Source organism: Gekko japonicus, unplaced genomic scaffold, assembly GCF_001447785.1.
Source record: "Gekko japonicus isolate JY-2015 unplaced genomic scaffold, Gekko_japonicus_V1.1 scaffold1189, whole genome shotgun sequence".
Taxonomy (NCBI): Eukaryota; Metazoa; Chordata; class Lepidosauria; order Squamata; family Gekkonidae; genus Gekko; species Gekko japonicus.
Window position 1 is genome coordinate 210,097 of NW_015172592.1, and position 27,725 is coordinate 237,821.

At 41.3% G+C, this 27,725-nt stretch overlaps 1 protein-coding gene across 2 annotated transcripts; it reads right to left on the reverse strand.

Moving 5' to 3' along the window:
- Positions 1 to 937: 937 nt before the first annotated feature.
- NFIL3 (nuclear factor, interleukin 3 regulated) lies at positions 938 to 26,830 on the reverse strand. Of its 2 annotated transcripts, none has more exons than XM_015421527.1 (2): positions 26,509 to 26,830; positions 938 to 3,481 (listed from the first exon to the last, which is right to left on the reverse strand). In XM_015421527.1, the coding sequence occupies exon 2, from the start codon at positions 3,281 to 3,283 to the stop codon at positions 1,895 to 1,897; it is 1,389 nt and encodes a 462-aa protein (XP_015277013.1). In that variant the 5' UTR covers positions 3,284 to 3,481; positions 26,509 to 26,830; the 3' UTR covers positions 938 to 1,894. The 2 variants fall into 2 exon arrangements, with proteins under 2 accessions (XP_015277013.1, XP_015277014.1); XM_015421528.1 differs by lacking the exon at positions 26,509 to 26,830 and adding an exon at positions 24,786 to 25,167.
- Between the last annotated feature and the right edge of the window lie 895 nt (positions 26,831 to 27,725).

Genomic DNA, 27,725 nt, shown 5'->3' on the forward strand with positions numbered 1-27,725 from the left:
TAAGGAAGATGAATCTACCTTCCCTTTTATAAATTGGACTATGAATATGACTAATAAACCTGAATTGTTTAGTTAGAACCTGAATTGTCCATGTTCAATTGTCCATGTTCCCCTGGAAGCTCAAAAGATATTTTTATTTAAGACTACAGCCCACTTTGTACCAAAATCAGTTCCTATTGACATAAGGGTGAAACAGATTGTATGCAGCACACTACAAGCATTTCATAAATAAATTACAGTGTAATCCTAAACAGTTTACATCCCTTTAAATCCACGGAAGCCAATCATCTTAGAAGGGTGTAACTCTGCATAGGAGTGGACTGTGAGATCATTATAAAAGGGAAAAAGAAAAGGATTGTTCATATCTGTGTCCAGCAAGAGAAAAAAAATCAGTAACTGAGTTTATTGGAGACAAGAATACCTGTACAAATGTAAAGGAATGTAAATATATGCTGCTACTGTGTGCAGGGAGGACTACATGCTACATAAAGAAAAATGCCTGCTTCAATAAGCTACTAAAAGCCACTGAAGACTGTAGGGGGAAATCCTTTATAATGTTATTAAGTTTTTTACATTCCGTATGAGAAAGAATAAATGCAAGTTACAGTTACTTGTTTCATCATGGTTTTAATGAGGGAATAAGACTGTAATCAATTGCTATGTTTATTGTATTTAATCACCTTGCTTTTACTGTATTGTCTTCTATCTTTGTAACCCACTTCTGCATTATGGTATGTTTAGGCAGATTTTTAAAAATTGTTTGGATTGTTTTCCAGTTCTGTAATCCTAATCCTACTGCACTGTTTATTGGATGATTTATGCAGTTTTATAGTCCACCTCTCTCTCTCTCTCTCTCTCTCTCTCTCTCTCTCTCTCTCTCTCACACACACACACACACACACACACACACACACACACACACGTGAGAAAGGTGGACTCTACATGATGAAAATCTATAAAGGATGCTGAGCATGTTTGCATGTTCTAAAATATATTCACTCCAAGACAAATTGAGACCCAGCGACTGTTGTGAAAGTGGCAAGTCTGAGTCTGATACCATCTCATTCTATGTAACTTTCTCTAATCCTCAAGGAAAGCACTGGGAGTTAGAGCAGTCAGACTGACAGACTGGTGATGACCACATCATTCCCTTTTGTATAATGAGTTCTCATTATACAGATCTGATAAGATTGTCATTGGCTGTTTTCATTCTCCTTATGAATATGATTTCAGATTTTCCCTCATCTGTGCATCAGACTTTGCTTCACGTGAGTTCTTTTTATAATTAACTACTTTGTGACCACACTAATTTAATAAACTGTTCTAAAACAAAATAGTCACAATTCAAAAAATCTTTCAGGCACTTCTTCATTCCCTTGTACTGTAAGTACTTCCAGTGTTTCACTTATAACACTTAGAAATGCAAAAGTAGTTCGCCAGGCCAATGCAAAAGATTCAATTTTGGGGGGAAAGGGATCCTACTGTCCCAATAAGTAATCTGTGCCTAAGAAAATGGAAACAGTTCTTTGAATTGTGCTTACTCTATCTACAGGCTAATAGAAACTGACTGACAGCAAACTAGTTATGTGTTTGTCACCAATTTTTTAATTGGAACTGATAACTTTCACAATTTATAGTAACAGAACAACAGAAAAATAATGTTCACTATATACAGCCTTTGCACAGGCTACCTGACTATACACAAGGCATAGTGATCATGACAATCTAATCTTCATAGTCATTTGTGCACAAAAAGACACTATCCATCAGACATTATGTGAACATTACAGTGAAATGACATCACAAGTCCAGTGAAAATTCAGCATAATACAAAACATATCAGTCTACTGCAAATGACATCCTTTAATACAATGAGCATTTATTCAGTAGTAATTTAGCCAGAATCTGAAGCAGAAATGTGTTGTGTAGTTATAAGTCTTTTAAGCGAAGCAACCTCTGCAGACAAATTTGCTATGCCCTGCTTCAAATACAAGTTCTCTGTCTCAGACACCTTGTAGGAATTGTCTTTAATATCACCCACTCCAGATTTACAGGCAGTCTGAATTTTGTCAGTGAGTTCTCGTTGATGATGCCAGTGTTCTGGCTTCAGAGACCAGTCCTGAATGTTAGTCACTTGAACAGAGAAAGGAGTGTGGGAAGTATGTACCATATTTTGTACATTGTGCTTTTCGAGCTCAAAATGTCTTTTAGATGACATGTCAATTGGTGATGAAAGTTTCTGGGTGGCATCAAATTCATTGTCTAATGATTCCACTTTGATTTGCATGGCCTTGGCCTTAATTCGAAGCTTGTGAGGCAGTGCAGAAGAGCTCACCTCTGGAACCTTAACTGTGGCATGAGTATTTTTAAGTTCAACAGGGGAGTGGATTGGGCCTTTAGGAACCTGCTGCTCATCTTCTCCATCTGATGACTTTCCTACAACACCATCATCTGCCTCTGAAGTTCTTGGAGAGTTACTGGAGGATCTGTTAACTTGCAAGAGAGGAGGAGAATGGGAATAACCGCTAAAGTTGCTTCCCATATAGTTTTGATACATGGATGATGCATAGGAGCTTCTTTCATCCCGTGGATCTCTTGTATAGTTTTCCAATTCCATAGGCTCCTGTTTTATGATTTGAAACTTAGTTTCAGGATTTCTGCAATTAGTTTGTATAGGGCTTGTCTGAGCCTGATCTACTGATGAAACTTCAGAGACATCAGATAAAGAGCTTTGTGGTGAGTGCTTAATGACAGATATGCAACTACTGCCCACCATAGTTGGCTCATGTTCATCAATGAAAGAGTTAATGCTTGATTTGGAATTCTGATACTCCTGAAAATACACAGCAGTTGAATTACTGAGCTTTTGAACTTCTTGGGCATATGCTGAAGAGCTAATTAAACCAAACTTTAGCTTCAGTGAAAGTAACTCAGCTTTCAAAGTGGCATTTTCTTCTCCCAGTGCAATTAATTTGTTCTCTAACACAAGGTCGTTCAGCCGACGCTTTTCACGAGACCTTTTGGCAGCTTCATTATTCTTCCGCCTTTTTTCCCAATACATAGCATCTTTCTTTTCATCAGGAATGAATTCCCGTTTTCTCCGGCATGTGGAAGATTTGTTTTTTACAACACTTCCTTCATTTAGTAACATGTCTTCACCACTTCCTAAGTCATCAGATACATCGGTTAATGTGGAATTAAGTACCATAATATTGTCCACATTGCTACTTGTATCAGCAGGTGCTTGTTCTGTTTTAATGGACTGCATTTTTCTTAGCTGCATCAGAAGCAATTTTTTGTAGCTGTGCAAATAATAACTGAACAAATTAATATCCTAGGATTCCTTGAACCATAACAACTGGGTAAATACAATAATTTTAAATCCATAAGCATTCTTCCGCTTGTTTCATAGTCTGAAGCATCAAGCTATCTCAGTCATATTTTCTTCTGAGTAGATTCAATTGGCAGTCATCTAACCAACCTGTGGAACACAAAAGAATAATAATTATTCAGTTGATATTCTACTCCTTAATTTTTTAAATACACACACACACAAACGCACAGATTAATCAATTACTTTGCAATAAAAAAAGGACATCCAAGACATAAATCACTAAGCAACTTCACCTTGTTGGGCATATATTAACAAAGAGACATGGTAATTTAATACCTATTGTTGGGGAAATAATTAACACAATACCAAGGATAAATTATATATAATTTACAAATAATGCTTTTGTACCTTTACATGACAATACTAAGCTCTACTTAAATGCACTGACACTTTCAGTTTACTTAATGATGCAATCCTACTAGGGTGGTTTAACTCAATTGTACTTTACTCCAGAATACGGACGTTTAGCATTGAACAATTGCTGTAAATTGATGCTGCTATAAACAAAAATCTAATATGAATCTAACCCATTTGCTCTCCCTCTGAATTACCATTTTGTTAGATGCAGTATTTTACTAAATCCAGACATTACAAGTTCGCAAATAACTTAATGTTGAGGTTATTTCAGACATGTATAAGCATCCAAACCCATACCAAGTGTAATCACTATCAAGAAATTTACAGAAGGATTTCTGTTACCATATACAAAATATCGAACAAATATGTTCTTACAGAACTCTAAGAAAAGACCATAAGCTTTTGCTAGTTTATGACCTTTCTGTCAGGAACCTTGCCAAACATTATGTAGAGGAAGTATTGGTTTCTATTCATCCTAACCTGGATGCCGCTATGGAGAGTATTTACATTCTACTGAATTCAATGAACGTGGAATTAGTGTTACCTCTAAACTGTGAGCGTGAGTGGCTGCTCATTAACACAGAAGCCCTGCTTAGCAGCAATCTGTCCATTATCCATTTTAAGATTACAGTGGTTATATTCTGCTCAGGATGTGAACTACTCCGCTCAATAGGGAAACAAAATTAGAAAAAACATTGCTTCGAATGGTGTGACTCTGATTAGAATATAATATATCAAGTGGCAGTGGCAGCAGATGAATCAATTACCAACTCTGAGAAGTGAATGAGAGGAAGCCCAATGCTTCTGCCAGTAGACACTGTGAGGTGGTGGTGAAGGGAGAGGAAAACTGGATCAGTGTTTTGTAAGTATCTTGTTGCTAACTGTCCACCCACATCCAATATGCTGTTATCAGTCAGTACTCATGCTGGTAGTGATGCACTAAGGATCATGCTGCACATATTTCTTAAACTGAGGTCCATGGATCTCAGGGGACTCAGGATCCAAGGAATCCAAGGGTACATAAAGCCATACATGGCTTGGGGATAGAGTACTAGAAGGACCACATCCTTCCATATTGTCCAGCCTACCAGTTATTTGCCTCAAAAGCCCTGCTCTTGGTGCCACCAAGAGATGTGAGGCAGGTGGAAACCAGGGACAGGCTTTTTCAGTAGTGGCACCATGCTGTGGAATGCCCTTCCCCTTGAAGCTCACCTGGTTCCTATTAGGTGCCAGGCCAAAATGTTTCAGTTTCACCCAGGTTTTTAATTAGAAGAAGAAGAGAAGAGATTGGATTTATACCCCACCCTTCACTACCCAAAGGTGTCTCAGAGCGGCTTACAAACTCCTTTCCCTTCCCCTCCCCACAACAGACACCCTGTGAGGTAGGTGGGGCTGAGAGAGCTCTTGACAGAAACTGCTCTTTTTCAAGAGCAGCTCTTATCAGAACTACGGCTTGCCCAAGGTCATCCAGTCAAGTGCAAGTGGAGGAGTGGGGAATCAAACCCGGTTCTCCCAGATTAGAGTCTGCGCACTTAACCACAACACCAAACTGGCTCCACCAAGCAAGCTTTTAGTCTGAAAACTGCTATTTTAAGCTTCTTAGTGGTCTGTGTTTTTAGCTGTGGCTGGGTACTTAATGTGGGGTTTTAATCCAGATATTACTTCTCGATGTTTAATTTTTATTGCATTTTATTCTATAAGTTGCCTTGAGCAGGTTCCCTGGAAGGATGGCATAAAAACTTGATAAACAAATAAAATAATACTTGAACTGAAGACCACTATTGCCTGCTATGATTCGTTAGGACTGTCCTCCTTGGTGCCATTCCATCAATCAGATTTCACAAAACTGAGCTATTGGTTCCCAGCAACTAGTCACCGAGTGTTCTGGCTAGTGCTCTGGGGTGACCTTGGAAGCCAGGTGACTGCAGGTAGTCATTCCCATCATTCCTAGAGAACTGTGAAGGCTTGTGTGACGTCCTCCTTATTGGGGAGGACTAGTTTCACTTTAAAAGTTCTCCATATTTTGTTTAACTGGGTAGATTCTGCTGTCACCAGGAAATTTTAAGGATTTCCAAACCTTTATGCTTCTACTGTTGCTCTTTTTAGTTTGGTAGACCGAGTTCAAGGCTTACGAGGAACTATGTGGTCCTGAGAAGTATTTCATTCAGAGCTGGTATAAACTTAAATAAAAGAGGATTTATTGAAATAAATACTAAATAAGAGGGTGATACAATGTAACTAGTAATGTGTAAATGATGTACAATTTCTTTGGTATCACACTCAATCTTTTCCCTCACTGACAGGGATCTTTTCATGTAACTTTGTAACACTTGTTTATCTCAATGCCATATATGTTCACTGTTTCTCTCCAGTCTGTTATGACACTCAGATTTTCCTTTAACTTTACTTCACTTAAACTTTACTTTCCTTTTCCTATACATTCAGCTTTCTCACTGAACAACCGCAGCTGTCCACTTCTAACTGCTTCAACACAGAACTCACTAACTGAACATCAACTGTCAACTTGTAACTGAAACTTCTGACTCACATACTCATCCAACCAGATTCACTTCCAAAACCCCTCCCCCTCTCTGTCAACCACCAATCATACCACACTTGCCTCTCTCAACCACTCTATCTATCACAGCCATGCAACCAAACTTTTAAAGAGACACACACAAAAAAACCAAGGAATCATTACAGCTTGTTTGTCTCATCTTCTGTCCTTACAAAGGTTGCTGAAGTCTGAGATTCACTGACCTAAATACTCTGCACTGACCTAAATACTCTGCCATCCTAAGTAGAGGTAACACTCTTTTAAGTCCACTGAAGTCTTCTTAGGATGGCACTTTTTCGGATAGCAATGTTAATTTTTTTAACTGTTTGTATGCAAGACAGAAAGATGTCGTCTGTCAGATTTCCTAAATAAATGTTCTTTGTTTTATGCTTCGTGAATAAAAGCTGTTTCCTTACCTCACTTCAACCACTGTATTCATAACACAGAAGTGATAAGTGACAGTTTGGAAAGTCACAAATTAGGAAAGGTGTGTATAGAACTATTTACGTTTGATGAGAATAGGAAACCTGATTTATATACTCTCGCTCACAAATGCCAGAAGTTTCCCTCACAGCAGTCTTTGGACCAACAAGTGGGTTGTCCAGAGCACTCTCAGGTATACATTTCAGCTAGATCATGATCATCATCTTCATCATCATCCAGGTCGAGTTTTTAAAAAAGAACTATGCTTTAATGATCTAAAACAATTTCCACAGAAATTTACAGCTACTTAGTTAGAAAATACTTTCCTAAGGACAGATGTAGTAACAATTTACATGGGTGGGCGGTATGGCAAAATGTAGGACTTCTTGCAGCAGTAAGGATGCTTCTAGAAAGACTCATGTCAACTTTTGCAGCAGCATAATTGAAAACCTAACATCCTGCTGCTGGGTTTGCAAGAATGTTACAATGAAAGTTTAGACAGTAACTCGAAGTAACCGTTTCAAAATGATTTGTCAGTGCCTCAACAAATGCCTTGAAGTGGTTTAAAGTCTTGTGGTTGGGCCCTAAGAAACCTGAACAAGTGAGTTTGCAGAAGGGAATTTTGCTGCCTGCCCTTTTCCAGTGCTTCCTCCTATGCTCTCCCCATTCCTTGGGGAATGATGTGGGATAGCAAGGAATGGCACAGGGGGCTGTAGCCAGAAAGTGGAAACAGTAAAACCACCCCCTCATACACTTGACCCCTTCCTAAACTTGCACAAACTTCTCCTCATTTCATACATCTCTATAAAAGTCTGTGGTTAAAGGATAGCAGCTTATTAATTGTTTTTTAAAACATTTATACCCTACCTTTTCTTTTAGCTCAAGGTCACTTACAAGTAATACTTAAAACATTACAAATTAAAACCAAATGAGATGTTTTTAACCCCCCAAAGATGCCTGCCATTCATACCCCAGCAAAATCCCAGTGAACAAGCATTGCAGTGCCACCTTAAGTTCTCCACCAAGGGGTTTCCCCTCCCCTCTCCAGGGAGCCAATCTCACAGTGAGGAGGCCATGAAGAACCATAAGTCACCAACTATAGTGAACATATGGAACATATGGAAAGTGATGATTTCTCAGATATGTGGGGCTCAGGCCATGACACTGGGGATATTTCACACCCCAGAAATCATTTAAAAAAAGAAAGAAAAAGCTTTCTACGGACACCAAACACTTGTTACGCTTCCTCCCCAATGAACTGCAGTGCCCTGAAGTCCCTCTCTTCCCTCCCCCCCGCCTTTCTTTTTTTAAGTTTGAAGTTTATCAAACGGGTCAATGGGCCATTCTGGACCCCAATAGACTCAGCTTGAAAATGAAAGTGCTATGCATAATCATAATTGGAGTTCTAATGACCCCTACCAATACTGAAAAATGATTTTAGCACTGTTCCCAACACTTATTATCTCAGTTTTATAGGAAGGTGGAGAAAACAGTGAAAACTAAAATTTCTCTCCATAACTTATATCTATATATATTTGTTGGTTTTGGGATTTTACACCACTTTTGGAATTAGGGATTGAAATCTCCCCAAGGAAACCAGTGTCTGCAACCTGAATTGTTGTGTTATATAGTAGGAAGAGCCCTGTGCTCTGTCAAAGCTTCCCATGTTTATAGCCACGTGAAAAAGCTCAAATTGTACTGTACTGCAATTTTGGAAATGGGGTCATTCCATCCTCCTGTAAGACAAGCCTGGACATATTTGCAGACATTCTTTGAACCTCACATTTTCCAGACTTGAAGGACCCATTCAGCCTGGAACTTTATATGACCCCTAGCTATCTGTTCACTGATATGATTTTGTTGTACTCTATCAAAGCTCAAACTGAACTGTATTGCATTTTGGAAATTGGGTCATTCTATCCTCCTGCAAGACAAGCCCAGGCATGTCTGCAGGTATCCAGTGAACCTATATACATTTTCCAGACTTGAAGGAACCATTCAGTCAGCTTGGAACTCTAGATGATCCCTGGTCACCTGTTCACTAAGCTGTTTGTTTCCATTCAGATTTTCTAACCCCCTGAGTGACCTTCTCAACTTTACATATTGGGGAGGTGGGAGGTTACAATGACAATATAAGGGAGTATGAGGTCCTTGTATACCACTTGCATTTCTACCTTGGCACACCTGTAGTATACTTCACTGAGGTTTTGCCTAGGTTTGAAATTCAAAACTCCTTTGAAGAACAATGGAAGAACAGTTTCTTATGCCTTAAAAAATGGTGGGGCCAATTTGACCCCATATAGAAGAAGAGAAGAGAGAAGAGATTGGATTTATACCCTGCCCTTCACTTGGAGTCTCAGAGCGGCTTACATAAGTTTCTGTGGGGTTTTGATGTTTTCAAGGAGGGGTATTTTTGTCCTGCATTGCTGAATGAAGTTACTCTTGAGGTCTGATTTTTTTTCTTAGTACCTAATGCCATGACGGAGAGAGCTATCAAATTTCCATTATTTTTGCTGTGGTATGGGGCCACTTTGCCCCCTATGGCAAAGTAGTGTAGTCAGTTTTATTTTTATTTTTTTGTCTTGGGAGGGTTAAACATAACCAACATCTTGAACTGAACTCAGAAACACATTGTTGTTAGCTGCCTTATGAGTTTATAGCTAACCTTAGTGAATGCTGGGAATCACAGATCCAAGCTGGGCAGTCTATTTAATAAAACAATACATTTAATAAAACAAAACATAGATTATATGATGGATTGGCTCCCAATGATCCATAAATTAAAGACACTCCCATTACTGGACCAGTACTTCCCTGCCTCCCTCCTCCCACTGCAGCCCACTGATCAGCCTGAGATGTTGCTCCTAGGTGACCCCTAGAAGAGCAGGAGGGTGAATTGGAAATCTGCAGCAGAAAGGAGAATTGGTGATGATTACCCAATTCTGTTAGTGAAATTTATTGTTGAGATCTAACCCACTATGTTTATGTTTTGTAACGAAGTAATTTTAAAAGTCCCCATTCAACTGATGTCTTCGTTCTCATTTTAACCATCTGAAGCAATGCATTATGAAACATAAATCATCTAACCTGTAATGAATACTTAGGGAAAAGAAATAAAATGGATTAACTAACACTGGTTCACTTTATGTAACAAACAAGACAGTTCAGTAATTAGTGAAACAACATGCCTCTAATAGCACTTACAGATTACATTTCCAAATGACAAAGGTTGTTATAACACAGCTCAGGTTTTCCATACCCCCAAACTGTCCAAATTAAAATGGAAATAAAGATCTAGGGTAGGACTATTAATCCCCCCTCCTTTGGAAGAAGAAGAAGAAGAAGAAGAAGAAGAAGAAGAAGAAGAAGAAGAAGAAGAAGAAGAAGAAGAAGAAGAAGAAGAAGAAGAAGAAGAAGAAGAAGAAGAAAGACGGGCTAAGGCTTTAAGCCTCACCCATGCAAACGCAGCAGTCTGTGTAGGAGCCTCTCATAAGAAACCTAAAGTAACCTCATCCTCAACTAGGGATGGATGGTAGAAAATCATTGTTGGTGTGCCACAGCTGAACCAAGTGCACTGATCTCAAGAGGACCATACCCTATTATAGGGCACACAACAGGCCTCATCTTCCCCAGGACCCTGGCACACAGCTGTTTTCAAAAGAAGCAGAACTGCAGTGTTGAATGATAGTGGATGGATGAGTGAAACATGGTAATACTTCTGAGGTACAGTGCACTCAGTGAGTGCACCCTTGATGAAGTGGGAGACAGCTTTGGGGGGGGGGATATATATTCCCACCCTACTCTGTGCAGGACTATAGCATAAACCATTCACTGCAGATATTATCTGAGTCATACCAGCACTGAATGAGACATTTGATTATTTATCCTATAACTATGCAAAATGGAATCACTTCTGTAGCTTCTGGATTTCCCCCCGGCATAGCATCCCATTGCAGTTCAAGATAGGTAAGAATAAAATGGATACAGCCTGAAAATAAAGTCAGTTTCATAAGTATTACTTTATGAAGATACAGAAACCCATATTCCAGACCATTTCAGATGGGGATGAGTTTAAAATATAGACCATGTTTGGTTCAAAGAGAGAAACTGACTTTTGCTACCCTATATTCTTTTTAAGTGATGTGAATTAAGGAAACAATCATATAGTACAACATCCTCTGTCTTTGTAAAAATATTGTTGAGACCAGGATTAGATTAATTTTCTGATAGCAAACATTATTTACAATAGCTACATGATGTGGTTTCGTTTCTCACATTAGGTAGACCTTTCGGAGCAGTCTTATTTGTCTGTGTAAATTCAGACAAACATCTGCAATATTTTCAATATCTTATCGATGCCTTATCAATGTCTATCTTGAGATCCTTTGTTCAGACTGAGCCAATAGTTTCCCAAATGATGGAGATAAAGCCCTCACTTGTTAATATGTGTATATGGATCAGCCCAAGACAGCCTTTATGTGTGTATAAAGTGCCATCAAGGCACAGCAGACTTATGATGACCCCAGCAAGGGGCTTTCATGGTAAGTGAAAAGCAGAGGTGGTCTGCCATTGCTTTCCCCTGCAGATTCTTCCTTGACAGTCTCCCCTCCAAGTACCAACTCTACTTAACTTCCAAGATCTGACAAGATTGGGCTATACCATGATGCCTTTCCTGCCAAGACAGCCTGTAATCAAATTAAATTCCATTTGATAATAATGGCAAAATGCCTTTAACAAAAACAAGCTATTTTACCTTGGCTGCAATCTATAAATTCATTGGAAAACAAGAGTATTTACACATACACTAATGGACTGTAATGACTTTTATTACTATGTTTAAAATTCTAAAATTTCCCCTTATGATTAATTTTGCAATTATTTTATAACTCCCCCATAAAGTAGTCTAAAACCAACATTTAATACTGCCTTACATTAGTCACTCTTGACAGATCTGGAGCTTTTAGAAATGCCATTAAAGTTGTTTGCAACACTGTCATTTCAACAATATAACAGTCAATACACAGCCTTGTAATCTTAATATTGCAAGCCTACCCACATGTATGAATTCTTAAATCATAATTTTAAGATAACAGCTATCTATTTGCGACTAGAAGGATCATGGGCAGGGACCTGACTGTGCCCAGTGAGAGACAAGAGGTGCCAATGGTACTTGCTGTGGCTGGGTGTGAAGAGGCTCCACAGTACTGCAGGTGAATGCTCTTGGGAGTCTCAGGCTCCGGTCACACGAAAGGTTTTGGGCCGGGAGAGGGACGGATCGGGGGCGCAGCAAATGGGCACGATCCCACCGCAACATCTGGGAAACGTTGTGCACCCGTCCCCGATCCGGCCCTTCAGGCCGAAAAGCCGCATCTAAAATAAACCACCTACAGAGGTGGACTTACCAGCACGGCCGCATCAAGCGCGGCTGTGGGATCACCGGCGCGTCCTTCTGCCGGCACATCCAAGACCCCTGGCCGAATTGTGCATGCTCACACATGCACAGTTCGGCAGCCTCTGTCTCTGTCTCGTCGCTTTCTCCCCGGTCTCCCCGGCATCTGATCGTGCCGGGGAGCAACTGCGCGGTGGCTCACGGGATCTGTATGATCCCACCACCGCATGTCTATTTTGGTGCAGCTTTCAAAAGCTGCACTTTGCCCGTGTTCCCCCCCCCCGTGTGGCAGGGACAATAGAGTAGGTTTTTTGAGAAAATTAACTGAGGCTGCTTCAGATATCTGGGGTAAAGTGTGCAGAACTGGTCCTATGACTGAAAGAGAGGTTGAAAGCCACATCCTCAGGATTTGGTTATAGTCTTCAACCTACTCTACTTCAACCTACCTTCTCCTCCCAATTCAATATCAAAGTAGCAACGGAGCTCTGTTCTAACACAATGCTATTTGTAATAATAGAGTTGAAGTTTAATCTCACCTGCTTCAAATTGTGGCATCTTTTTTTCCTTTCCTACTATATTTTTACCACTGGAAACAGGATCAGATAGCTCTACAAAACTTATACTAGAATGAAAATAACCATAATGACAACCATAGACTTACTATGTAATGTTATAGATCAGGGTTCCCAAATGTGGCACTCACTAATACCTTTCCTGGCATCGGCTGTGGTGCCTACAATGTATGTGTGTAATGGTGAATAATTACATAAAACAATGTAAACAATTCTAAGCCCCTGACTTCAACCTAGAAAAATGTAATGTAAGATTTCATTAACATTGTATTCTCCTTTCCTCTATTTTACTATCATAACAACCCTGCAAAAGAAATATTTACATTATTACTTTGCAGATTTTTAAGTTGACTGTAAGGCTCTGAACATGAGGCTGGACCATGAGTAAAGACATCCAACTAAGAGAAAGATTCCTTTTGCCTAATACGGTGTCCCATGAAGCTGGAGACAGAAGCTGCAGCTGAGACACAAGTAGCTAGTAAAACAAACTCTATTTTACTTCAGCCATATTCCTTTATAAGGTGTTTGGTGGAATAGACAAAAATTGAAAGTTACCTAAATTTCGACATCCTATGATCACAATGGCAAAAATAATATTTGATGTTACTTCACAAATCTTATTGAAGGAACATATAAATCAGGATTCAGTCTCTGATGTTATTAAACAGTCTCATACTGCTGGGGCCACAACCTTCTCACAAGTCAAAAACAGTCTGAAATGTTCAAAGATTACACAACCAATCCATAATTAACTTGTAGACCAAAGTAAATCAGAATAATGGTCTTTTTAATATGAAGAAATCATATTCATCATGCAAACACTGTACCAATTATATAACAGCAAATGCATAATAATAGGTAATATACAATAAACAAACTGTTGCATGTAATACCGCAGGATTACCATATTACCCACCTCTAAGATTCAGCTCATAGTGTAATTTCACCATTATGAGTTGTATATTTAACACTGTATTAATAGTTACAAATTAACTAACTGAAGTACAACTATACTTCCCAAAGATAAATTATACAAACTACATGTTTAAATTATGTTTTAGGTAGTATTTAAATATGTGCAAAAAATAGCAGTTGATTAGTTAGAAAACTCATTGTCATCGGTAAAGACTAATTTCACTGGACAAGCAAGCCAGCAAGCCCAATGAGTACTGGTATCAGCAGTGCTAGATGGTATCCAGTGCTCACTCAGCAGAGAGGAAAAGAGATCTAACTCTAAGGTGCAGATAGCATAGCAACTGCAGTGAAATCCACAGCACCTACAAGGTAACCTACCAAACACAGAGTGGCATGACACCCCATGACAGCCACAGATGGAAGGAGCCAACTGGCACATGTAACTGGGGGCACACCCCGATGTCAGCCTACCACCATTCATATGCAGAACACTACAAATAAGGGAACAAAAAAACAGAAGACCCCTCCCTGTATGGTAGACCACAAAGCAAACAATACACACCTGGGCACAACATGTTTTTTCTTTCCCTTTGACATTTGTTCAAAGTGCTCCATTTTTGTGCAAAGTGTTCTCTCTAGGGCTCCCATTTTAAAAGCTCATCCCCCATAGGTGTTCTACATGTGCCCATCACACAACCAGGAAGATGCTGCATGCCCTGTCATCAGACATACAGATATCCTAGTTGGGGGGTTATACAGTGCTTTTGAAAGCTGTAATTGGCTGCAGACTTAGTATCCCAAGCTGTGCCATAAGAATGACTGGAAGAAAGCAGTTATATTTTCTCTCCTTGTGGCTTCTGTGGGGATTTTTCCAGTTATACAAGGATTATTGCTGGTGTAACATTATACCATTGCTGGGGGCAGCCTGGAGATGATTGGGACGCTGACTAAGCCTCTCTTGTTTCCCAGTGTACTGTGGTACCTGCATATCTCCAGATATAACAATGTAACTTGAAAATGTACCAGTGTATCTTGATGTTACATTGGCATAGGGTTTAGTCGGTATTATATGCCATTCAAAAACAGGGGTTAGGAATATAACGTAAGTATCAGGTCCTAGAAGGCAATTCCTTCATCTTTTATATTGATATATTCATGGAGACAATCAATGTGAAAATCTCCTACACGCACACTAAAGTTATGTGGATTTTTCCTGATTTTACTTTCCCATGTTTATTATTATTTTGCAATAGATAGATTTTTATTAAATGCCTCAAGCATCTTCAGTTAATAAAGCCTTTTTATTAACTTTCTGAAGAGAAATCTAAAGGATAACAGAATTCTGAAGTTGAGCCTTAAGTAAAGTTCCATTTCTATGTAAAACAATAGGCTCATGCTGGATTAATCTAAATGCATTTCCATTAGCTCAAAGCCCAGGCTAAGGCAGTATATCAACCTCTGATCTCATAGTCCATGCCGATTTCCATGATGCCTGTGTACAAGAATCATCTGGTATACTGTATCCACTGGTAATTAGTGTACACTCAGATAACTACATTGAGGTCAGTGACACTATTTACATTCTTCCTTTAACATATTTATACTGTTGCTAAATGACAAAACCACTATGCATCATAATTTTGGTTTAAGTAGGCAAGAGATTCACCTGTGCTCTATGCTCAAACAGAATTTTACTATTTATTTATTTACTTATTTTTCAGATTTTTACCCCGCCCTCCCGGCCGAAACTGGCTCAGGGCGGCTCACATAAAAACAGATAATTACATTAAAACATAGTATCTTATCTTAGATTACGAAGACTTGCAATATTAGAGGTTTTCATGATTTCAAATGATGCAGCATTCAGCAGACCACTTAAATGATCCAATGCTCATTCACCAGAGTGGAATTCACCAGCCAAATCTATTCCTTCCTGGATATTTCACTGGCCAACGTAACAACATCCGTGCCCTGCAGGACCTTGCTCAGTTCCTCAGGGCACGCAAAATGGAGATGTTCTACCAGGCCTACAATTGAGGACAGCAACAGTTCCTGACCACAGCTTCTATCTGCCTTATCAGCCTCCCTATAGGAGATCCACCCCATGGGGGAGCAAAGTGGTTGGTATGCCATTGACTGTGTGCTGTATGTTGCAATGTATATTGTTTTCTTGCTTAATGATTACTAATTTTATTCACTGTTTTGTTTACTATGTTTACTATGATGTATATCGCCCTTGAGCCCTTTGCAGAAGGGTGGATGATGATGATAATAGTAATAGTGATGATGATGATGATAATAATAATAATCCCTGAAAAGGAAATGAGTCAGCCAGCAAATCTGGTTCCTGGTGAAATCCTCATGATGAAGATTGAAGCAATCAGATGAACTGATTACATTTCCATTTCCACAAGAGTAATAGATTTGGAAGGTATGTAACAAAAACACACTAAATATGTCAGAAAATTAAGTGAACGTTTATTTAGAAGAATTACATAGAAAAGAACTGATAGAACAGTTACTTACATTAAGACTATGTACACCCTATTTAATGAAAGCAATGATATCAACGTACCCCTTAGCACTGCTAGGGCATCCTTAAATAACTGTACAAATGTAATAGGTAAATACCTGAGAACAGAACATCTTGTTTGAAGTATTTTTCTCTACCTGCAGAACTAGTCTCAAATGAGAACTGGATTCTAGGAACTGTAAGCAGAGCTCCATTCATGGAACAGATCTTTCTCACATCTTTCTCTTCCTTGTGAAGCTCTCTGCATCCTCTCTCTCCCTCCCAAAACCTGCTCCTGATGCATGAGCAGAAATGCCTTAGAACAGGGGTCCATGAACAGAAATGCCTTAGAACAGAGGTCCATAATGTGTTGCCCACAGAAACCTTTCCTGGTGCCCAGCAAGTTTTTTTAGAAAGTGGGTGGGGCCAGGTATAGCTTTTGCCAAGCAGGGTTTCTGACTGGCTGAGCAGATTTTTAAAAATTGCTTTCAGAAGCAGCTGCCACTGCAACACAAGGATCTTCACTGTGTGATTGAAGTAAACTGTGTGTATGCTAGAAAATATTTTTAAACAGTATGTTCATTTTAAAAGGTATCCTGTTACACTTATCTTCTGCCCAAAATGTTTAAGTGTGGGAGACCAGTTTAAGATTGGAGTCCTGTGCCTTAGAACTCAAAGTATGTGAAATTGACCTTGCCAATTGCATTCCTAGCCAGTTGCACACTAAAGGCATAGTATTCCCCCCCCCCCGAAAACTACATGAGCATGTGGATATGGATCCCACCCACTTTCAATAATCATACAAAAATGTACACATACCAGTCTTGTTTGTGGGGGCTAGTTTCAGGTTTTCCAGAAGAAAACTCAAAGTCCTACCCAAACTTGTAGAATCAGAACAATCAATTCTATAACACAGACAAAGACAAATCCGCAGCACCACTCTCAAATGGGGCTGCCAACTGCTTGGGGGGGAGGGGGGATGTCCTGTCCCTTTAATAGAGGCTTGATGGGATGTGATTTACCAAGTAATATTATTTACTTCCATGCCATGAAGCTTCAGTTACTCGTTTCTACTCCTTAAGACCCTGTTACAAGAACATTTATTTATTTTTTAATTAGATTTCTATACCAGGCCTGTTAGCAACCAAGTCAAGTCAGCCCCTCCCAAAGTCAGCTGCTCCCAAAAATTTATTTATTTATTTATTTATTATTTATATTTCTATCCCGCCCTCCCCGTAGGCTCAGCCCCATGCAGTTGTACATTATTGACTGAAAACTGTTACTTAAGAAATAGATAATTTAAATTTTAATTATTATGAGCTATCAGAAATATTTTAAAACCTCCAAAAGTGCATTATCATTTTACAAAAGCTACAAAAACTGTATTTAGAGTTCAAATGTGATTTCAGTCACTCCCTCTTTATGCAAGTGGTTCATTATTATTGCATTTTGAAATGTAATCCATTCCCAGCACTGAAGGGTGTAAAAAAACAAAGGTCTCTTACATAACATCCACGAAGACCATTAATGTAGTGCTTACTTGGACAAGGAGCAATACAAAAGCAATTTGGAAAAACTAAGAGAGATCAGATTGTGCGGTTATGCTAAGAAATTATGGCAATTTTTCAAAAAAGCAAAAGTAAAGAGAGTCAAGGCAATGTTTTTTTGAAAACACTTTGCCCTTTATTTGTTCAGTTTCTTGCTTTTGACAGCCAAACCTGCCATCCTGTTGATTAAAGCTATAAATATTTCACTGGAAATGTTTCCCGACTGATGTCTGGTTTAAACTGAAATCATTATTTGTTTAAAATCAATTAACGTTTTGCCCAAGGACTTGCAGTATTTTCCTCTCATACTAGAGTAGACTGAAACAACCATGGCAAGGTCATCTAGAAAAATATGTTAAGCTGATGAGTCAGATCTGTTGCTTAACAATATGCAGTAACCATATAACAAAGCAATGTATTGTTCAGGTGATTGCATCACAGTGATGTTATAATAACTGCAGATCATAATGATAATTTAACAAGTCAGCCATCTGGAAAAAGAATGTCATTTCATAAATGAAGGTTGCACAGCCTTTCATAAATTAAGCCCACCTTAAAATAGGCTAAATGTGTGTGTTTTGTTTCAAGCTAATGCACAGTAGTGATTGATAGACTGTACACACATTGCTAACAGTCTTTTTCTTCACAGGAGGAGACAAACCATTAAGAAGCCTGAGTAAGCTCACATTGCTTTTTGCCGTCTCTCAGGTCATTTCCTTAAAAAAAAATCAATTCCAACAGAAATCTGAACCTGCAAATCCAGGAAGCTGAGAATATGAAGACTAGTTAACAAATCCCTGGAGAATAAGGAAGGCCAAAAATAGATGGTAATTAAAAACTGAAAGGAAAGAATAATTGTTAGGAAACCACACATTGGCCCCGTGTTTGCCCCGGAGCGAACTACCGCACGCCCATCAGATCAAATGTCCTGCCGACATCCTGTGGTTTGGGGGGAGGTGCCGATCATACGTCAATCCTGTGGCGCGGCAAAGAAGCGGCACGGCAGGGGTTGTGGGTTTTTTTAACTGCCGTGTGCGCATGCACCGTTGGGTGCTTGTGCACATCCCGTGGAGACTTGGGGAAAAAAAACTTTTTTGCGACGGGACATGGGCAGGTGCCGGATGCCACGAGCTACCACCGGAAACGTGATCAGACGCCCGCCCTTGCCCCGTGTTTTCCGGAAACTAGTACCTCGGAGGTACTAGTTTTTTATGGTGCCTCTTCGACAGGAAGCCTCGGGTTAGCAACAGGAGCTCTACGCTTCCCAGATGTTACAGTTTGATCGCGCCCGGAAAATCCGCCTATCTTCCGTCTCTGTAGTGTGGCTAATGCTCCATGTGACCGCAGCCATTAATGACCCAAAGGACCTTTGCTGAGGATATTAATATAATCAGGATCTGAAAGTATGGTGATATTTGAAGGCAACAGCAGGCCAGTGGCCTTAAACATAGGAACGGGGGTTCTATTTGTTTGTCCCTCAACAATAATGTTCAAACTCTGGGCTTGGGCAAATAATTAATGTTCAGCCTCAGTTTCACACACATACACACACAAACGGTGCTTGTGGAAATTATATGAAGCAAACTTTTCAAAAAACTTTTCATAGTGAACATTCTACAGAAATTACAAATAATGATTCCTGATTACATTTAAGCCATGGAACCAAAATCACAAAAATGCACACATAGCAACATAGAAAACTGAGGGTCTTTGTAATATCAGAACATGGGGTGAGTGCAAAAAAAGTAATGCCCAAGGTATAACAAGATGCAAGGCTGTGGAACAAATTGGGACACCTGAAGATCAAGTTCTCAAACAGAACACTAATTGGGAATAAATAGTCAATATTCAGCTGCGGAGACACATAGATAGAAGAACTCAGATCAGGAGCAAAAACCAGCCCATAACACAGAACTGTTTCCAGAGGTAAAGACCTGATCCTGCAAAATTCCTTGGGAATATTTTCCACTAGGAAGGTATCTCTAAGGATAAAATAACAAGTATAGCCAGAAGGCCTCAAGTAACCACTCAGAGAAAGACTGTACCAGTTATAGTCCTGTTTATTACAGTCCAATAAAGGTAAATTAAAATAGAACTCCAGTTTGAACAGCTAACTATAAAAAGGTAAAGGTTTCCGTTGCTCAAAAGCCAGTCAAATCTGACTCTAGGGAACAGTGCTCATCTCTGTTTCCAAGCTGAAGAGCCAGCACTGTCCGAAGACTTCTCTGTGGTCATGTGGCTGGTATGACTAAATGCCAAGGTGCACAGAATGCTGTTACCTTCCCACCGAAGAGGTACCTATTTATCTACTTGCAGTTTTTTTGCTTTCGAACTGCTAGGTTGGCAGGAGCTGGAGCCAGAGACGGGAGCTCACTCTGTCACATGACGTGGCACTAGGGTCTCACATGGATGCAATACAGTTATGCAGATCCAGCTACAATCAGGGAAAGCTCAACTCTTTTTTGCTGCTCCAAGCAGTCACTACATGACACAGGAGGTGACTCCCCCCTCCCCCGCTTATGTTGCAGCTGCCCAGCTCCAAATAAATTAATCTTGGAGCCAGCTGTCAGCAGCATAAATTGTCCTATCATGTACCCCCATCATGTCCAAGGATGTGCAAAGGGTCTCTGGGTCCTGTTGGAGCTCAGTGGCACAAATGGGGAAGGAGTGCAAATCTCCTACTATGCCTCACCAAGGTGGACTGCAGACAGCCTCTACAGCCTAGCTTGAACCCAGTCAGGGATGCAACAACAGGCAAAAGCCATGCCTCTCAGTTGGTGCCCTCTGCCAATGTGACATTCCAACAGCTGCTTGGATCACTTGGGTGATTAATTCAGCCCTGGCTACATTAAATATTGTATATTCAATATTCAGAAAATTCAAGTTTAACTAGGTTGTGCTATCTCATTATGGTGTGTTACTCTGTTACAGTTCAGTTGCAGGACAGCCTACTAAAACTACAATGTAGTTGATTCCAGTGATTATATAATCCACTGTTTATATGCAAGTATATAAACAATGTACAATCATAGCATATCAGGAAATATATTCAGATATTCAGCTTACTACGTATACTGGAGTAACCATAACCCATTATGATGTATCAAAGAGATGTTGTGTTCAAGCAGCAACCCCCCCCCAAACAAGACAGATAACACTATATATGTCCTAAATGATTGATGTACTTTCCTGCAATTGCATGTGATGAGAGTCTGCTGCCCATGTGGCATTTTCCAAAGAAAGGTCACCTAGAGTGACAGAAATAATGTTCAGCAGCACTGTCATATGTGAAGCTTTCTGTGGGGTACCACTTAAGGGAAACTTGCTGTCCATTATCTCTTGCTAATGAGCTTTTATCTGGCAAAACTGATGCGTGCGAGACCTTCCAAGAAGTACACGTGAAAAATCCTTAATTTGTGTTTATTGTGGAAGTCAGGAAAAAAGAAAATTAATGTATATGGCTCTGTGTTATCTTACAGTGAGCCGTGGTGGCTCAGAGGTTAAGACACTAAGCTGCAGACTGGAAGGTCTGTAGTTCAGCAGTTCAAGACCCGAGTGCCACATGATGGAGTGAGTTCCCATCTCTGCCCCCAAATCCTGCCAACCTAGCAGTTCAAAAGCAAGAAATTGCAAGTAGATAAATAGATACCGCTTCGGTGGGAAGGTAACAGCATTCCATGCACCTCGGCGTTTAGTCATGCCTGTCACATGACCACGGAGAAATCTTTGGACAGCACTGGCTCTTCAGCTTAGAAACGGAGATGAGCACCACCCCCTAGAGTTGGATTCGACTAGCTTTTGAACAAGGGAAATAGTGTTCCCAGTTCAACTGATTAATATTTTTAAAAACCTGGTCACAATAACTGAGCATAAGATATAGTCTTGCAAGGTCTGCCATCTTACAATCAACATTAGGGACAAAATAAACAAGACATGTGCCAATAATTTGTTTCTATTTATGGTACAACAAACCAGAACTAAAGTGAGTTTTAAAGTGTATTCTCAAACTCTGTCATCATGCGTATTTACAGGCTGTAAATACTGGACAATGTGAAAAATGGCAGTATGAGACTAAAATTAACGATTTAAAGTTGTAGAGAGCAGAGACCATAACTCTGGAAAGGATATACACTGTACTACATGGATAAGGAAGCAGACATGAAGAAGCCTTCTGAGTCCAATGGGTGAAAATATCTGACAGAATTTGAACAGGCAGACATGCAAGCGATGGACAAAAGCACAAGAAAGGCAAGACAGGAATATAATAGTAAGACCAAGAGCTTGTCATCTTACACCAGTGAAGAAACATCTGCATGGATTAGCTAAAGTCACAGGTCCATCCCAACTATATGTGAGGTTGAGTAGGGAATACTAATATGCTTCCTTCCTTCCTTATTCTTGACTCCTGCCAAATTTTGGTTGCAGAATGAAAGATCAATCTTTGCCTGGAAAGCGCCATTCAAGTAATGCTGTTTTGACACTTTGTTGCTTTTCTAAGAGCCTGTCGAGCATTATGAATTGTTTTTCAATTAGGCACAAACCTTAGCAAATCTCAGAAGAGTGGTACAGGTGTTTGAAAGAAAGTATGTGTAAAACGTTTTATGTGTATAATTTAAACCATAACAAAGGAATGCATCCTTATTCACTTGACTACAAGAGCTTCAGTTTTCCTCATGATTCCAAAAGGGGGGGGGGGGATGAGCCCTAAAGGCCTAACTTAAATGTCTTTAAATAGTAATATATTTGCATTTGTTCCAGTAGCCACTGGCCTAGCACAGAACAATTTTCATCTCAGTTTAAAGGCACAGAGCCATGCTTCCAGGGATATTTGTCTAAATTCTCCCTGCAATACAACATTTGATACATAACAGGGGGCATTTAGTGTTTTTCTTTAAAACTGGGCTGCCGCTGGCCTGGCATTAGGACAATAAAATCAACAGCAAAGCTGCCTGCTCAGTTCAGTGGGCAATCCAGGGAAGCCTGTGGCAAAGATTTCTTGACATTCTTTAAAATGTTAAGTGCAACCATATTTTGAATAAATTAGGGAACTCACTAAAACTGAAAGTATCAGAAATTCTAATAAAAACAGCAAAGGTCAGATAGTGGAAGAAAAAAATAACCAGAAGTATTCAAATAATTTTAATATACCACAGGAAAAATATAAAAGGATATCAAATAGAAATGTCATAAGTATACCCTTGCTGGGATTTTTATCATTAGCTATGTACGCTGCCACTGAGTGATTATATTCTGTTTCCATAGGGGAATAATAACTACTTTGGCATTTCAAGTGGGAGCAATAAGTTATAACTGTCTCTTACCACCAGTGGAATGTGCTCATTTTAAAACCATGCAAACATTTGTGCTCTGCCTGTAGCTATTACTACCATGGCTAACAACTTGGGGTCATGCTTAATCTTCAATTCTGTGTCCATTTAACTGGGAGCAAGTCCCACTAAGCTCCATGGGACATCTTTTTAAAAAATGCCTGGGCTCTTCTGTTAGTCTGCTAAGACCCGTTTTCATGGCAACATTAACACCAGTGGAATACCAATTATTTTATAGCTACTGTTGGAAGGAGGGTGGGGGATCCCCAAACTTGTATATACAAGCACTGAATATTTTTGAACTAATAATACCAGAGGTTGTGGTAGTTAATTCTCTCTTTGTGTGTGCATGGTGAAAATACTATCCCCAGTATGCCACAGGATTTGTCAATGTGTACCCCTCAAGTCTCCTGTCACTTCACTCCCTCACACCAATAACTTTGTCATATCAACAGAACAAAGTTTGAGTCCAGTGGCACATTTTTAATGCTACAGAAATTCTCTCTCACCCCCCCCCCCAATCCATGGCATTCTACCAGCTTACTAACAAATCTCACATATCTGAAGAAAAGCTTTAGCCCTGGAAGGGAACAGTGGGAAAATTGGAGGGGCTTGAAATTTTGTTAAGAAGAAGCAACTACACCATGGGAGGAAGCTGGCAAACAGGCCTCCTTCAGACAGAGTCCAGAGTATTTGGGGCTTTCTACCACACAGTTTACATTTTCTGAAACAAAAGAAATCCAGTCTAGGCTTGGGCTCATGAAAAGTAAAGACACGCAAGCCGAGGCCACTAAAGTCTGAGAGAAGTCTTGGCCGGGCAAAGCCGTGCAGGCTGCCAAAGCGAAGCCTGACTGGCTTCACACAGTTCCATCCCTAAGCCAGAAGGGGCAGAGAGAGAGAGAGAGAGGGGCGGGGGGAAAGAGGGAGAGGAGCGCTCTGCCCATCCGCCCTCCCTCCTCTCGCCCCGCGTCAAGCAGCGAGTACACACACTACGTGACTGGAGACGCATCCCTCCCTCCGGCCGGCGTGTTCTGCTCTCGCTCCCTGTCAGGACACAAAACAACTGTTCTCCTGCCTTATTTACTCCTCTGGCCTGCCCTGCTCGGGCCAGCCTGCCTCCCGCTCTCCCCCACCCGCCCCACTGGAGCGCTGCCTCGTCTCGCTCCCCCTTCCAGAACAAAGGAATGCGAAGCGCGGCGGCGGCGGCAGCGCCCTCCAGCCCTCTCTGCCAGCCAGGCAGCCAGCGCGCGCTCCCTTCCCCGTCACAACAACCAACGCCTCGAAGGCTCCGGCGAGCCCTCCCTTCGGGTCCCGCCGCGGCACCCCTCCTCACCCCCACGGACGCCCCGGGGAGAAAAAAGAAGCGCTTGAGAATCGAAGCGGAATTTTCCTCGATCGGACACCGCCGACGGACCGCTCCCGCCCCCATCCCCCCCGCCCGGTTTATGCACCAGCCACCAGATCGATTCCAAAAGGGGGTCACGGTGTGCACCTTAAATCCGGGGAATAGCCTGTGTGACACACCTCGGAAGGAGTTTGGATTGGAATTCACACCTGCACCCATAAAAGAGTTCACCGATAGAAAACAAAACATGTTGGATCCGATTCTCTGCCCTGTTCCTCGGGAGCGTTCTAACTGGATTTGGAAGTGACTCCGGATCGGGGCCACCACCCCTCAGCAGGGCCAAACTGCTACAAAAGTAAGGCAAACATTTGGAAGGGGAGAGAATATACTACGACGTAGGTTATGATCTTCCATGAGAACTACGGTCATTCGACATGTAATACTGACCTAGATCAGTCTTCAGAGATCACAACGCTGGAATAAAAACACACCCTTGCTGTCAGGCTGACTTCGCCGTTGTTCATTGCAGTTTACACTGGCGATGAGATCAGACACGATCTCGCTTTTCCCGAAATGCGTAATAATCTCCTAAAGGTCTTTTTCTTTTTCTTTTTTTGCAAGAGCAGGAGGGGAGGAGGGAGAGAAAATCATACAAGAAAGCCAACACCTACTAAACCACTTGATGTCTGGGCGAAATGCCTTCCTAAAAATACCAGCCTTATCAAAACGTCTCCGAGGGCGTGGAGTTCAAAACGCAAGCAAATGTCCTTGAACGCCTATTTGCACAGCTCTAGAGAAAAGACCAGAAATAGCCCATGAAGCCACAATTGCTCAAATGTGATAGGACTAAATATAGACGTGCGCAATTTTCATTTTAAGGGACATGGCACACATTCAAAAAGCCGTGCTGCCTCCCTACTTACACAGCGATCCACTTTTCTTGAGGAGGCGGGGAGCCGGGGGGAGGGCGGGGAAGAAGGACAAGAACGACTTTGGAAATCTGTTAGTCTGACATTTTAAAGACTGAGATTGCTCTAGTTTCTCTGTGGCGAGATTTATAAAAACGCACAATTAGCTTCCTAGCTCGACTGCCAGCAAATTCTGCGGTTACATAATGCAACATTTCCAGGAACGCTCAGGAAACGCAGTGCTGAAAACCAGTCACCGATCGGGAGAAAGAGGAATCTTACTGAATTTGGATAGTATGAACACATACAAACCAAATACCAAGCTAGGGGAACAAGGCGATTATTATGAGTGTTGGTTTTACCGTTCTTAAAGACTGTGCTTTTAAAAAGTGTAACCCATCAGTCATTCGGCTTTTTCAAAAGCACATTCTCTGAGCCATAAAGTAGTAACAAAGGTAGCGCAATACTGAAATCTCGAATGCTGCACCACAATTAACAAAGCGCGGCACGCTCACAGAATATCAAACGTTTACCCGTAATTCACAGTGGACAGATTATGCAATCTCTGAAAGAACAAGTCCCATCAACCCCCTTCGGGCTGTTTAGACACTCAGACGGGGAAACGTGTGCGTGTCGATATATATATATACATATATATCTATATATATATATATATATATTAAAAAAACCCTCTTATAACTACATATATACAAATCTGAAAGCAGGCATTTTTTTCGAATACTAAAAAAAAAGCCACAACCCCCCTTTATCCCCAAATGACAATACAGAATGCCAACTTTCTCTTATTCATCTCCTCCAACACTCCTCCTCAGGCCATAAGCGTCCTTCTCCCAGCTCTGGCTCAATGTTAGGCTCCCCTCCCCCCCTCCCCCCTCTTCTCCAAAACATCAATTCCCCTCAAACAAGGAGACATATTATGCAACAACAATGTAACCAGTGAACAAGCGGCGGCAGCCACTGCTCCGAGTCGACGAGCTGTTCAAAGGGGCGCTGCAACCAAAGCAGCCACCTTAAGGTGGCGAGTCCCAGTGTTGACGTACCAAAGGGTGCGGGGAAAAGTTACTAGGATAATAGAGAGATTAGACGACAGACAGGCAGGGGCGGTTTGTTTTTTCTTCTTCCCAGAACCACATGTCTATAGATAGCAAGGTAAGAAAGGCTGATTAACACGGAGAGTGATAACAAAAGTGTCCAGTGGGAAACAACCCCACAGTAACGCATTGCAATGTCTAGTTCTATACCTTGCCAATCTCCTTTGCCGTCTCAGAAGATCCCTTTGGCATCTGCTTGCTTCCCGCTGAAGCGGATTACTGGGAGTGGAGCCGACGATGAAAAGTGTTCAGCCTGAGGGGAAGGCCCCCTGAAGACCCCTTCTAACCGAGCGCGCTGCCTTCTCTTGGCAGCCCCAAAGCGATCCCGTGTCAGGCGGGAGTGAGCAGCTAAGCCAGGCAGGAGACGAGAGTGTGTCTTTTGCCGGGGCTGCTAATGCTGTTGCCGCCGCCGCCGCCGCCACTGGAAAGGGATCTGTGTTAGTAGGTCAATACTGTACACTTCTCACAACGTACAATCCTCATGCCAGCCTATGCAATGATTGGCGGTCGCCCAGCTCCAATCAGAGCTCAGGGCTTTCCGGAGAGCAGCCAATGGATGCTTCCGGGAGGGAAGTAACAAGGGCAGGACCAGACTTGAATTGAACTCCGTCCCCCCCCCCTTTCCTTCTCCTCCCCCCAGCCCCGTTGGAGCTGTGTGTGTGGTACAGTAGATGTATGCGCTAGGTATTGCATAACTAGGCATAGCGGGAGGAGGAGAGGAGAGACGGCTGCTGACATTTACGTAATGGCCCAATGGAGAGCCAGCGAGGCCAGCGGGGAGGTGGAGACTCTGCCCAGACTGTGCAGCGCGCTCGGCGCTCTTTAGTCAGCTTGCCGAATTGACATCACAGGCGAGCGGGCTGTCGGAACGGAGGCTGAAAATAACGCTGGGAGGCGGCAGCTTGTGCTCTGGGTTCACCCCCACCCTCAAAGGCAAAAATGCTCCGTGCAAAGCCATTTCGGGGCGGCTTCGGCGTCAGCCCGGAGGGTTGCAAAACTGGCCCAGTTGCCTACGCGCAACAACGCACGGTAGCACCACGCATTTAAACTACATTCTGAAAGCAACCACGAAGGGAAAGGGTTACCCATGAGGAAAATGAGAATTATATCTGGAATCGAGGACGGCACGTATATTTTTAGAGCTCAAGGGGAAATAGCAATTCTAAACAGGGCTACTCAGACTCCCAGTCAGGCCTATTCAGCGGGGCTTACTCCCAGGAATGTGTTCTTGGGAGTGCATTTTTAAAAGCCCACTGCAAAAGTAGTGCATAGAACAGAACCTGATGTATGTAGGTGCAGGTTGTGCTGTCCAGATGGGTCTTTTTGATGTGTTTATGAGAGCCATTTTTGCCTCCCTTTATGGGAAA